The sequence below is a fragment of the Pan paniscus genome, chromosome 5, assembly GCF_029289425.2.
Source record: "Pan paniscus chromosome 5, NHGRI_mPanPan1-v2.0_pri, whole genome shotgun sequence".
NCBI classification, from domain to species: domain Eukaryota; kingdom Metazoa; phylum Chordata; class Mammalia; order Primates; family Hominidae; genus Pan; species Pan paniscus.
The window spans coordinates 164281848-164295225 of record NC_073254.2 but is presented as its reverse complement, the minus strand read 5'-3'; the positions used below and the strand labels follow the sequence as shown (position 1 = coordinate 164295225).

Below are 13378 nucleotides of genomic sequence, written 5' to 3'. Positions count from 1 at the left end.
TGAGCCGAGATGGCGCCATTGCACTCCAGCCTGAGCAACAAGAGTGAAACTCCATTTCAAAAAAAAAAAAGTCAAAATATTAACAGCTGATAAATTTCAAATGAGGGCACTAGCATATCTGATATATCATTTCCTGTACATTTTTTTAGATTGAATACTTCAGGATTTTAAAAATGATAAATATATAAATATATATTTTTTTAATTTTAAAGCCCTTTAAAAGATTCACCATTATGCTTAGGATACAATCCAAACTCCTAAAGATGGCTTATAACACTCTTCATTAACTGGTCTCAGCTTCATTCTCCAGCATCCTGCTTTAGCCATATTGAAAACCTCACAATTCTCACCTCCAAACCTCTTGTCATCAACTCCCTCTGTCTTAACAGCCTCCCCACATCCCCACTCATTCTTTCAGATCTCAGCTTAGATATCTACTCTTCCAAGATGCCTTCCTTGAAGCCCTGGGATGTCAGGTACCCCTCCCGTGAGCTCACACAGCAATCTGTGCTGTTTTTACTTTTACAACTGTGTAACTGCCTGTTTAATCTGTTTTCTTAAATTCCTGCGTACCTGCCCTCTCTAGGTGACAGACAGTCGACAACTGGAACTGTGTCTTATTCACCATGTGCCAATCCACAAGCCTAACATGTTGTAGAGGCAAGGCAACAAAGTACTATGCAAAAGTCTCTTACTGGCCAAAGCAAAAACTTGGGTACCACCAAGAGACAACCCAAGAATGTTTGCAAGTGTTTACAAATGAGAACTTTTGTTTTTTCTTGAAGGTTAAGGGAACCACCATTTCTGAAATATCAGCATATATAGTAGATTTTAGTTATCCACTGAATGTAAAGGAAGATGAACTTACAAACAGTATGACAATAACAGCCTCTTCTTTCTTCTATTCCCAAAACCTCCACAGCAGAGCATCACGTTAAGGAAAGCATTTGTTACCTGAATTATTATAATTTCTGAGCATCCCAGCTTTATTAACTGAACTCCAGGGCCTTTCTACCACTTAAGAATTCCCTAAATGTAAGATATTTCTCAACATCTGCTCCTAATTTATTTTTAATTTGCATTTATTCTATCCTATTTGTTGAAGCTGAAATTACTAATAGAGGATGACGTTATCTTCACAGCATCACATTAGACTACTCTTTAAAGTTCCTCTGAAGTAGTTTTCCAAACTCTTTTAGTATATAGATTTTCTCTTAGCTGTGCAAGAGTTTTACCTTCATTTAAGATGAGATTAACATTACCTTTCTTTGCTACTTTTTCAAAGAACTGTTAATAGTATACTGCATAGACATATATAAACCATCTGTTTTCTCATTTTCATCAACTTTTTCCTAAAGCATGACCCTTCTTTCAGAATATATATAGAAAAAAATACAGATCCTATTGCAGCTGAACTGAATTTGAAGTTCCCTATATAAACTGACCAAGAGGTACTGTGAGAAAAACAGCAGTAGTCAACTTCAGTAAGAAGTAGAAGTAACTGTAAATGGTTAAGAAATTGATCAAGAAAATTCTAGAGAAAAAGCTAATAACTGAAAGTGTTGAAAATTTGAATTACAGTACGATTTGAAAAACTACATACCTCATTGAAAACATAAAGCAAATCCCACCAAGGTGAAGTTTACATTGCGGCTTTATAGATACTGTTACTAAAAAGTCCCACAAAGGTGAAATTTACCTAGAGGCTTTAAACATACTGTTACTAACTAACAAATCCCACAAAGGCGAAGTTTACATAGAGGCTTTGCACACCCTGTTACTAACTGCTAACCACTTTTCACATCCTTTCCCCTGCTCAGTCTCCTCTTTTACCACTCTGGTCCAAGTCCTTATACTCCTTAACCTCAATTTTTCCACAACTCTTACCTGTTCCCTGCCTCCCCCTAACTCTGCTACCTTCCAAATTTATCTTTCCTACTGCCAGCCAAGTCATCTTTCTGAAAAACAGTTCTGAGCTAGTCATTAACTCACCTAAAATCCTGTAGTGGCTTCTTACAGGGAAAGATCAAATAAACTCTGCTTCAAAAGGGCTTTCGAAATCTGACCCCAGCTTCTCCCATCATCCCCATTACCCCAGCCACACTCAGTTACCAGGGACAGACTTCAAATGCCTTGCTCTTTTCTCATCATCTGCAATGTTCTTCCCACACTGTCCACAGCGCTGCCTCTTACACATCCTTCAAGGCACACCTCAAATTCCTTGCCTCTTTCACGCTCTCTTACTCAAACCTACCCTCATTCCAACCAAAGCAAGAACCCATCCTTCCTCCCTCCATGTGTCCCTGGTTTGTGTGGGGATGTTTATTGATGTCTTTCTTTCCAACTAGCCTGAGAGCATCTTAAGAACAGAGGTGGGTCTTGCTTATCTCTGAGCCCAGCATCTAACAATGAATGAACAATAACCATTTGCTGAATGAATGAGGTATGTATGCAAGCAAGTGTAATTTTTAAAACCATTAAAAGGCATAGCAAGTCTTTTTTTTTTTTTTTTTGAGACAGAGTCTCACTCTGTTGCCCAGGCTGGAGTGCATTGGCACAATCTCGTCTCACTGCAACCTCTGCCTCCCAGTTCAAGCGATTCTCCTGCCTCAGCCTCCCAAGTAGCTGGGATTACAGGTGAGTGCCACCACGCCTGGCTAATTTTTGTATTTTTAGTAGAGACAAGGTTTCAGCATGTTGGCCAGGCTGGTCTTGAACTCCTGACCTCAGATGATCCACCCACCTTAGCCTCCCAAAGTGCTGGGATTACAGGCATGGGCCACTGCACACGGCCACAAGTCTTTGTTAAGCACTTACTGTGTGTGTGGAGAATAAGCTAAAGGCTAACATCAGAAAGTCAGATGAAAAAAGGCATATAGACATACACAAGCCAGAAGGGCCACAAACAGAAATGAAGAGTGAACACGTGGGAAAGATTGATTCTGGCATGGAGATTGCAGAGAGAGTAGAACACGTGGTGGCACTGATGCTGATGTTTTAAAGATGGAGTTTGCAAAACTGGGGACGCAGGGAGAAGGAGAACAATCAAGCCCAGAACACAAAACAAACGAAGTCACAGAGGTAAGAAAAGGACCATGGGCAGTCTTCACCTGGTGCCCTCTGCCTCCTTCATGGTGGTTTTTGGGGCGAGGGGGAGGGTGGGTCAGTGCTGTTAGAAAGTAGGATGGTGGCCACGAGCAGTGGCTCACGCCTGTAATCCAGTATTTTGGGAGGCCAAGGCAGGCGGATCACTTGAGGTTAGGAGTTCAGGACCAGCCTCGGCAACATGGTGAAACTCCACTTCTACTAAAAATACAAAAAGTAGCCAAGCATGGTGGCAGGCACCTGTAATCCAAGCTACTTGGGAGGCTGAGGCAGAAGAATCACTTGAACCTGGGAGGCGGAGGGCTGAAATTGAGTCACTGCACTCCAGCCTGGGCAATGGAGCAAGACCCTGTCTCAAAAAAAAAAAAAAAGAAAGAAAGAAAGAAAGATAGGATGGCATGAGACTTCCCTAAATGTCTCCCTTAGAAATATATGCAGAGAGACCCCCTCTCTGAGCAATCTGCCATGATGCCAAGGCCCTCAGAATAAGGTATGTCTGACACCAAATGCCCAACAAGGCTGCCCTGAGACAGCAAGCATATGCATGTGTTCCGAAAACATCAACACTCTTCTAATTTACAACACATTACATATCTTGAAAAAGCACATGCAAGTTCAAATAATTCAAGTCAACTCTGATTTTTCTATACAAACTATCAAAATGGGAGTTAATATATAATTAAGGGTCTGATATGTTAACATTATAGAACTGGCCATTGATTTCACATGTAAAAACACAAAAGTAAACATTTTTAGATTTGCTAATACGGCATTTTCTAATCACCTAAAGGAACTAGATGAGGTAACAGAGTAAACTAGAACACACACAGTTTTATTTATGAGCCCCCCACCGAAAAAGCTGGGCTTTAGGGTAAGGCCAGGAGCCTTTAACACTAAATAAGATGGAGATTCATCCTCCCACCCCTGAGACAATATTTACATTTTAAATTTTAAAAGATAATATAATTTCAAAACTGGCAATATAACAATCACTTTAAGAAATTGGTCATGTACAACTTAGGACCAAATGTTGTTTTAAAGTCTATTTGCTTCGGGGTATTTTATTACTTTTATTTTGCAGTTTCTTAGTTTCAAATAAATCTGAAAAGGCTTCCTCCTGTTTCATGAAAACTTACTCCACATTTGAACATGGCCAACCTCTGCACCAAAGTCTCTGTTCTAACATAGATTACCAGCCCACTCACACCTTTCCAGTGGCTCCATTTTTGATCCTTAATCTTAAAACTGCCTGAGGAGCAGGTCTCATTAAATTTTGAGATGTGATCTCAAATACCACACAATGATATACAAAGAAGCAATTACGTATCTCAAGTCACTCTGAAGGTTATTTTATCAAAGAAGAAATAAAGATCCCTTCCTGTATCTTCAAAGAGGTAAAAGATTAAAGCTCAAAAGACAGGTAAATAACCCCAAAGATCTGCAAATAACTCAAGGTCTATAAAAGGTTTGGGGTTTGTTATTTGACTTGATTTGGTTTGGTTAACTGAATATAAGGATATCACAAGAGGCCGGGAACCATGGCTCATGCCTGTATTTCCAGCACTTTGAGAGGCTGAGGTGGGTAGATCACTTGAGGTCAGAAGTTCGAGACCAGCCTGGCCGACATGGTGAAACCCCATCTCTACCAAAAATACAAAAATTAGCCAGGCATGGTGGCACACACCTGTAGTCTCAGCTACTCATGAAGCTGAGGTGGGAGAATCACTTGATCCTAGGAGGCAGAGGTTGCAGTGAGCTGAGATGGCACCACTGCACTCCAGCCTGGGCAACAGAGCAAGAGGAAGACTACGGCTCAAAAAAAAAAAAAAAATCACAAGACTTTTGGGCTGTTTCTACAGATCCACAGGGAAAATGCTACGGTGGTCTATGTCACTTAACTCTTTAATTCATCTTCACATAAAAATCACTATACATCTTTTAAAATTCACTCATTTTAAAGAATGGTAGGCAAATTATTTCAAAAGCAAGCATAGTTATATTAAATGTCACCTATTTAGAATTAAAAAACAGGGAGGCAAATATTAATACATATATAATACATTTCTCTAACCACCCCCCCTTAAGATAAGAAAACTAGCATAGAGGTTGAATGTGAGGAGTTTTTTTCCCACCGTGATTCAAAAACACATCTGTCTTTGAAATAATGTAATAGAAAATATACACAATACATTTTTATAATGAATGCATTAGTGGACTCTAAGCTGATGCATTCCCTAGAAAAAGAGTTCAAGATGTGATGTTACGCTCACAGCAAGAAGACCTTGAATACACTGCAGCAATAACTAAGGAGCGCAGTGGAGAAATATGTCGGCACTAGATATATTGGTATCATCTTCTGGTTCAATGGGCCAAAATAAGAAATGCACCAGGTTTCATCACTCTCCTGACCCACTTTCCTCACTTTTAACTTCACCCAACACAACCCAAACTCTTCAAAATACAGTGTAAAAGAAAAAATGCCCAACATCATGAAATCTATTATCTTTTCAAATTATTTAAAGGGAAGTGTTTATAAGTAGAAATAATAAACGTTGTAGCTTTCCTTGCTCCTCTAAAATGCAGATCATTTTCACTTTGGTTCTATGACTTTTAAACCTTCCTTCCTTGTCTATAAATTAAGAGCACTAAAGAGAATAGCCCACAGAACTTGTTAAAACTCCAGATGCTGGGACCCCACCCCACATATCTGAGTCTGGACCCAGAAGGGTGGTTCTGACATAAAGCTTGAATTAGGAACTCCATATGTGAGAAGCTCAAAACCTAGTTTTCAAAATAAAAGCATGTGCATAAATCTACATATTGACTGGATCAATGTTAAATAACATGACTCACACATAGCCTTTGAGGGGCAAGTGAACAAATCAATTAGTATCAACCTCAAAATGCTATTTCCTGCACCAAAAATCTTTTGCATATAAATATTGTATACCAAAATCTTAATTAGAGAATGGAGTTGAAGAAATTTGCAAAAATTAAGACTATAAAATTAAAGAAAAAGATCTAAAGAGATCATACTTTTGAAATTATACAGATGTGTTAATTTCAAAGCTGTACCACTTTAGAGACACAAAGTCATATTTTTTACTGGATTCCTCTGCTACATCAGAAATGCCCTTATATGCTTTTCTCTACACTTTGAAAAAAGATTTTGTTCCATAATTAAATGTTAAAAGGATTGAACTGGATGTAACTAGCCACCCGTCCACATACCAAAAAAGGCTCATTCGAAAATATTCACACAAAAAATGTGACTCTCATGCTCTATGTGTTGTTGAGCTCCACTGCTATGAAAGACAGATCTGCATTTTTTTTAAACTTAATTTCTTAAAAGTGAAGGTGAGGTTATACCACTGTAAACCTTAATCTTAGCTGCCAGGTGCGCATACACAGACATTTCCCTTATTAACCGGGCCAAGAGAATGTGCTTCTGATAGAAGAGCCCCACAGGATATTAATAAACGTCAGGTATTTGGTTGTTTAAAGGCACAAATGCAAAGATTGGAAAACCACATGGATGCTGGAAACTACCTGCTTCCTGGAATTGACATGTGCAAATCCAGTGTCACAGGAAGTAAAAGCGAAAGGACTGGGACCTGGTTTCAATTTCTCAGTCCAAAAGCCATCATCTCGAGAGTAAGTATACATTAAGAACTCATACTGCCTCACATTTCAAATATTGAAATAAGTCTATTTATTATTAAACAGTTAAGGCATATAAAAAGATAAAAATATAACACAGTAAATGTCTATGCCTCCACACAATTTAAGGGGAGAAAAAAAAATCCAGCCAATGCATCTGAAACCACTTCAGCAGAGTACCCTTTCTCCATTGCTTTAGATTAAATTTTAACTAATATTTACAGCTGCTCAAATAGTCTTGCATGTTGACTTGTTCCCAGAAAAATCATCATATCAGCATCTAGTTCAAACTTCTGGGTACAAATAAGGTTCAATAACATTGAGTTCTCTGTTCTGTCTATATAATTAACGTACTTCCTTTGCTTAGAATCATCCTCAGCAGTTCACGTTTTCCAGTCGGGAATGGATCTCCTCTAAAAGTTTCACAACCATAGTAACAGGTCATGAGAATCACATTAATACAAAAAAACTTTCTCATGATTGCACTACTTCAGCATAATGAGGTAACAACATGGAGAATATTTTTACAAGCAGGACAAGAATAGCTGCCCTTCTCTGCCAGAGTTGAATTTCCATCAGGGTTACTGTCTATCACTACAAATCCCCAGGGCTCATGGAAAAAAACAAACCTGCTCAAAGACCTCCCTTCAAAGCACAGGTATTCCAGCCAAGGAAAGCTTCAGGAGAAACAAAAAATGAACTATTTTTTCACAGTCCCTTGAGCTGTTTAGAAAAATCCCCTCACAGATACTGCTTTAAACATAAAAGAAAGAAATAGACCGATGACTGCCTAAATACAACTTAACTACTGTCTTTCCTCAAGAAAGGCCTCAGAAAGATAAACAAATAAGGTAATCCTCCTCAGAATTTTCATAACACTGAATCTTGTTAAGCAAGTTTACTTTCCAAACATAGCAGTTTTCAGGAGGCTTGCTATAAATGTAACCTGGTATAATATTTCATATTTAATAATTTGTTTTATTTTTATTTCACTGGTCTCTCTTTGCTTCCTTCCCCTACACTCCTCAACCAACCCTTTCAGTACCACAGATACCTATCTGGGCATCAGACTGGGACCTACACTGTGCCAAATGTCAGTCCTTATGAAATCCACTACCTTTTTTTTTTTTTAACTTCAGCTCGTTAAAAGCCTTGAGCAGTAGTCAGAAGAAAAGAGAAAAAGGAATTCACGTCAGAAACACATTATCCATTTCTCTATCTTCCACCCAAAGGACTGTTTGTCCTCTGGTATTTTCCCCTTTGCTAACTCAACAGAGAATGACAGAGACTAGAGCCAAAAATCAAGAAAGGATGCAACTGGCCCAGAAGCAGTAGGCTGTGTCTCTTACAATTGGCCTTCCCTTGTCAGGGCTCTGAGATACTAACCTGGGGTCCAGAGGAGCTCTACCTCACAGCCCAGGGTCCCACCCCTGAAAACTACAAAAAAAGAGATAGAAGAGCTGTATAAATACAATTAATACAGTGCAAAATGTGTAAGGGACAGAATTAGGCACAAAATGAAGAAGAGTCACCGGGCAGCAATGGAATAAAATGTCTTGTGAGTTAGGAGACTGGGCACTCCATAGAGGTCAAATGCAGGGTTTCTAGAGTCAGATCATCTGAGTTCAAATGCCAGCTCTGGCACTTCCAGACTCTGTAGCATTTATCATTGAATAAACATTTATTGCTCACCTATTATGAGCCAGGCATTGGGCTCAGTACCAGGGATGTACTGGTCCCTGCTCTTGGGGAGTTAATTAAAGTGCAGCAGTCCCCAACCTTTTTGGCACCAGGGACCAGTTTCATGGAAGACAATTTTTCCAAGGGACGAGGGGGATGGTTTTGGGATGAAACTGTTCTACCTCAGATCATCAGGCATTAGATTCTCATAAGGAGCAGGCAACCTAGATCCCTCGCATGTGCGGTTCACCATAGAGTCTCGCTCCTATGAGAATCTAATGCTGCCGCTGATCTGACAGGAGGCAGAGCTCAGGCGGTAGTGCTTGCTCAGCCACCACTCACCTCCTGCTGTGCCACCTGGTCCCTAACAGGCAACGGACTGGTACCAGTCCAGGCCCTGGGGGTTGGGGAGCCCTGTTCTAGTGGGAAGGCTATTAATGAACACACAGTACCAGAAAAGGTACCAGAGAGTGCTAAGAACAACACAGGGAACGTAAATACAGAGATGCAGTCAAGAGTGACTGGGAGAGCTACTTTCTAAAGTCAGCAAGGAAGATCTCCGAAGAGGTGACATTAGGCCTACATCTAAATGACAAGAAGGAACCAGCCAGGCAAAGATGGAAGAAGAGAGATGTGCAAAGGCCCTGAGGAAGACACACCAGGCCTTTGGAGAAATAGAAAGAAGTCCAGTGCCACAAATCACTTCAGTATGGCTCACATTTATCATCTACAAAATGGTGGTTGTGAGGATTAAACTGTTAGCACCACATCTGCACACAGAATGTGTTCAATTAGTGTAAGTTGCTAGAATCGTCATCATCAGCAGCAGCAGTGAGATGCCATCATTGGAGGTGTGCAAACAGAGACTGGGTGAGCACATCACAGGAATGGCTGGGTTATAGGGCCTCTAAGGTTCCCTCAACAGTTAGATCCTAAGATTAGACAAGAAGAGAAAATGCAAAGGAAGAAATGATAAAATTGTTACACACAGGCTTCCAGCCCAAGGTCTCTTGAAGAACACATTGAATTATCCAAAAATGTGAAGCTTGCCCAACTATTTCATTCATCAAACAGTTCTTTCCCAGCTGAGAGTCTATAATCCCAAACTGTCAAGAACTCCACATGGAGCCAGCTGACACACTGTCCTTAGCCCTGAGGTCTACTCTTTCTACAGGGCTCTGGGATAAAACCACAACAACACTGACAGCAACAGAAAAGGATGACTTATTCTGTGTTACTAGCTTTAATGTATGTTAATTATTGAATGAAACAGCAGTGAGGATATTCTTCGATTGTATATGCATCCCAAACCATTTTATTATTTCATGTTTAAAATGTTCCAAGCAGAACTTTCTGCATCACATACTCTACTGGCAATAAATTTCACTTTTTAAAAATTCTTAGTCTCGGCCTATTGTTTCAAAATATTTACTAACTTGTTGAACTTTCTAAAGCCTACTAATTAAGGCTGTTAATAATACAGTACTTGATGATGAACTTGGCATATGTGCTTTTAAGTTAGAGAAAGACAGGTCTACTTTTACCCAACACCAAATCCTTGGTCATTATAGATCAAATTCTTTCCAGTTCCTTTCTAAAACTCACCCAAACCCAAGGCAAGTATACTACAACCATAAATAAATACATGGCTTTGTATTTATGAAACTACTTCATTACGTACCCTTGACAACTTCCTATTTCTGTTTAGATGGTGGAAATGGCTTTAAAATTATAAAATTTAAAAAATTATAATATTCACAAATGGCACGAAACAAAGTAATACTAAGTGAGGACAATAAAAATAATCACAATAATTTAACATAAAATGCATAGACATTTTTATTATGCCAATTTAATTATGCCAGCCTTTTGGATTGTCCAAACTCGAGGATTTGGAGAGCAGAAACCACACTCTCCGTCCCCCCACTTTCATCCAATTTCCCCCCAAAAAAGAAACCTGGAAGAGCAGATGAGGATCAAAATTTTCCTAAAGGAAAGTATTCCCTTTTAAAAAATGGAAAAGCAACCAATTTGGCATAGAGCATGTAGACAGAGGATCTTTAAAATACATATATGATATGTAGACAATTCCTATGACTTAATCTAAACTAAAAATCTCTTAAAATATGTGAGTTTTAGAGTACCATGAAATATTACCTCTGTATAGTAAGCATTTGCCTTAAAAGAATCAAAAAAAGTCCCTTAGAGGAAGCCAGATTGGGACTAATGGGTCCATTCAAATCCAAATTTATCTACTGGCTTTTGCAACATAATTCAGCCAAAAGAATGTGATTCATATCTGAGCTATATAACAACTAAATTTTCAGTGTGTTTTGAAGTAGATGCCACCACAAAAAAAGTAATAGTCATAACCTTGGCATCTAAACACTCTAAGCAATTTGATAATCTTTAAAAATATAAGAACTCGGTAATGTGGGTTCATTGAAGAACTTTAGAAAATATAAATCAGCAAAAAAAAGTAATAATCTCAAATGCCAAGATGACCACTATTAACATTTATTGTATACTTCACTAATTTTTTAAAAAACATTTTTCATATAAATGACTTCATATAATACATACTTGTTTACTTACTATATCAAGAACACACTTCTATGTTCATACACACACACACACACATCACACACATCTGTATCACTTTTTATGAATGCTTAATCTTCTACTTTATGGATATACCCTAATTTAGTTACCTCTACTGAGATCATGTATGATCTGTTCAGATGTGCTAGAGTAAAGAAACAGAATAATAGGTTTAAACAACTATTTCCTAAAGCTATTTGACCATAACATCCTTTTGTGAATTACACATTAACAATCCTAGAACTTTTGATCTTTTCGAAATACTTTGGGAAATAATGATCTAACCAATTCCTAATATTAGATTTTCATGGTGTTTACAATGTTTTCTATTATAAATGATACTGTGATCAATTTCTTGAGTGTACCTTTTTATGTATTGCCTAGGGAAAAACTCTAGAAACAGAATTACTCAGTTAATTGATATGCATGTGTTAAAAACATGTTATCATTTTTGCCAAATTGTTCCCCAGCAATATTTGAGGTTCATCAGCCTTTTTAAAAGATAATTTTAAATTAAAATAGTTTGGGAGTTTATATGTTCATTATATATACACGATATTTCTGAAATTAGATAATTACTCTTTTATGGACACGGCTAAAGTACAAGTTATAAATATCAAAGGTCTTACTAGAATGAAGGTTGACTCAGAAAACTATTTAGGAATATACCTCCTCACAATTTATAGAAAATGACTAGTATGGAGACATTAAATCGTCTCTCTTCCATTTTCCTCTGTTATATTTACATATGTCTGAATATGTATTCCGTACTCCTAAGATGATATTAACAATCCCTTACATTTTTGTAGTATCTTATACCACTAAAACATTGAAAACAAAAAGAATTTTACAGGAAGAGAACATCCTCAAAGCATATTTTAAAACAAGATATTAAGCTATACCTTCAAAAGACCCGTCAAGCTACACAATAGTTGCTACATATTTACAGCCAAATCTGTAATAACTAAAATCTTTATCAATCAACCAACACCGGTATCATGGAGGAAAATGTGTATTTTAAGACAGTTAATTTAGATCTTATTTTCACTGTGTATTTCTACAGTTTCACATAATAAGAAATAAGCTCCTAACATAACATAAAGATGGTTCACACAGCAAAAACAGGCTTTGGGTTCCTTTTTTGTCTTTAAAGTGACACTGGATGTAATTTTATACCTCAAAGTAACTTTTCAAAGTTACTTAAGTATAGTGTTCACACTCAGGGTGGAGTTCTGTGTAATTTTCAAAGCTGAGAAGTGTTCTGCCTGTTCAAAAATATCTCCCCTTTGAGTTTGTCTCAGAATCATATTTGAAGCTTTTTAAAAATACAGAAATTTGTATTCAATGGGTCTGGAATGGAGCCAATGCATCTGCGTTTTTTAAAACTCCCCAGTTGATTCATCTGTACAGCCAGAGTCAAAAAGCACTCGGTTATATAAAAAGATTGGAGGAGGGGGTGGTATCCTGAGGACCCCAATTTAACTGTTCGCGTGAAAACCATGAATCTGTCTGAGTCTGGTTTATTAGATTACCTAGGTGAAAATTTTACCTTGAGAAGGCTCATAAGATATTTCAAGGTAGGACACCTGTTGGTCTATCAATGGCTACGAACAGGGATGGGGGTGAGGATATATGGTAATGAAATCAAACTGTGAAAGATCTTTCCTGCCAGAAACTGTGGCACTTCCTACATTAAGCATATAATCCCTTCAATTTCCAGAAAATAGAAAGAAAAATGTTCGGTCGTATTTTATTTTAATGGAGTAGTCTTCCAAATGAACAACCTTTAGCTACAAGCAGCAGTTTCACTAAGCAATGCCAGTTGACATACAGTTAGACAAAATTGGGTTGAGAAAGGATAGGACACTCAGAGATATTATACCTTTTACATATACCTTTTACAAAATTATAGTCATTTGTCAGAATTCAGTTTCTCAAAAGAACTTCACCTCCAAGAAGCTCTTGCAAGAACAATGCAAATCAATCCAAGAAACATAGGTTTTCTAAATACATAAAAATCCATAGCTTTCTTGAGCTTCCTTTACTTACCAGATCTGGACTTAATGATTTCACTGAATTCGTTCTGCCCATTGTCAGGACTGGCTTCATGTTCTCCATACTTGGCCATCTTGCCAGAGTTTCAAGATAATCCAAAAACTTTACCAAGTCCTCTTTCTAAGGGTTTCGACTTCCTACGATGGTTCAGCTTGACATCAATACCTAAAAGGAAAAGGGAAAGTACTGACTTGAAAAAATATATTTATATATTTCATATAGTTATTCGTAGTAACTATTCATTCACCAAATATTTATTGAGTGCCTACCACGTGTA

General features: G+C 37.8%; 1 protein-coding gene across 2 annotated transcripts in view; it reads right to left on the bottom strand.

Annotated features, from left to right (window-relative positions):
• Positions 1-13378, bottom strand: part of UTRN (utrophin) — a 568097-nt gene that overhangs the window by 547748 nt on the left and 6971 nt on the right. For both annotated transcript variants that reach the window (XM_014345496.4, XM_063605516.1), the window contains exon 2: positions 13096-13266. In XM_014345496.4, coding sequence (XP_014200982.4) covers positions 13096-13174 — 79 coding nt within the window. In that variant the 5' untranslated portion in view covers positions 13175-13266. The remainder of the gene's footprint in view (positions 1-13095; positions 13267-13378) is intronic.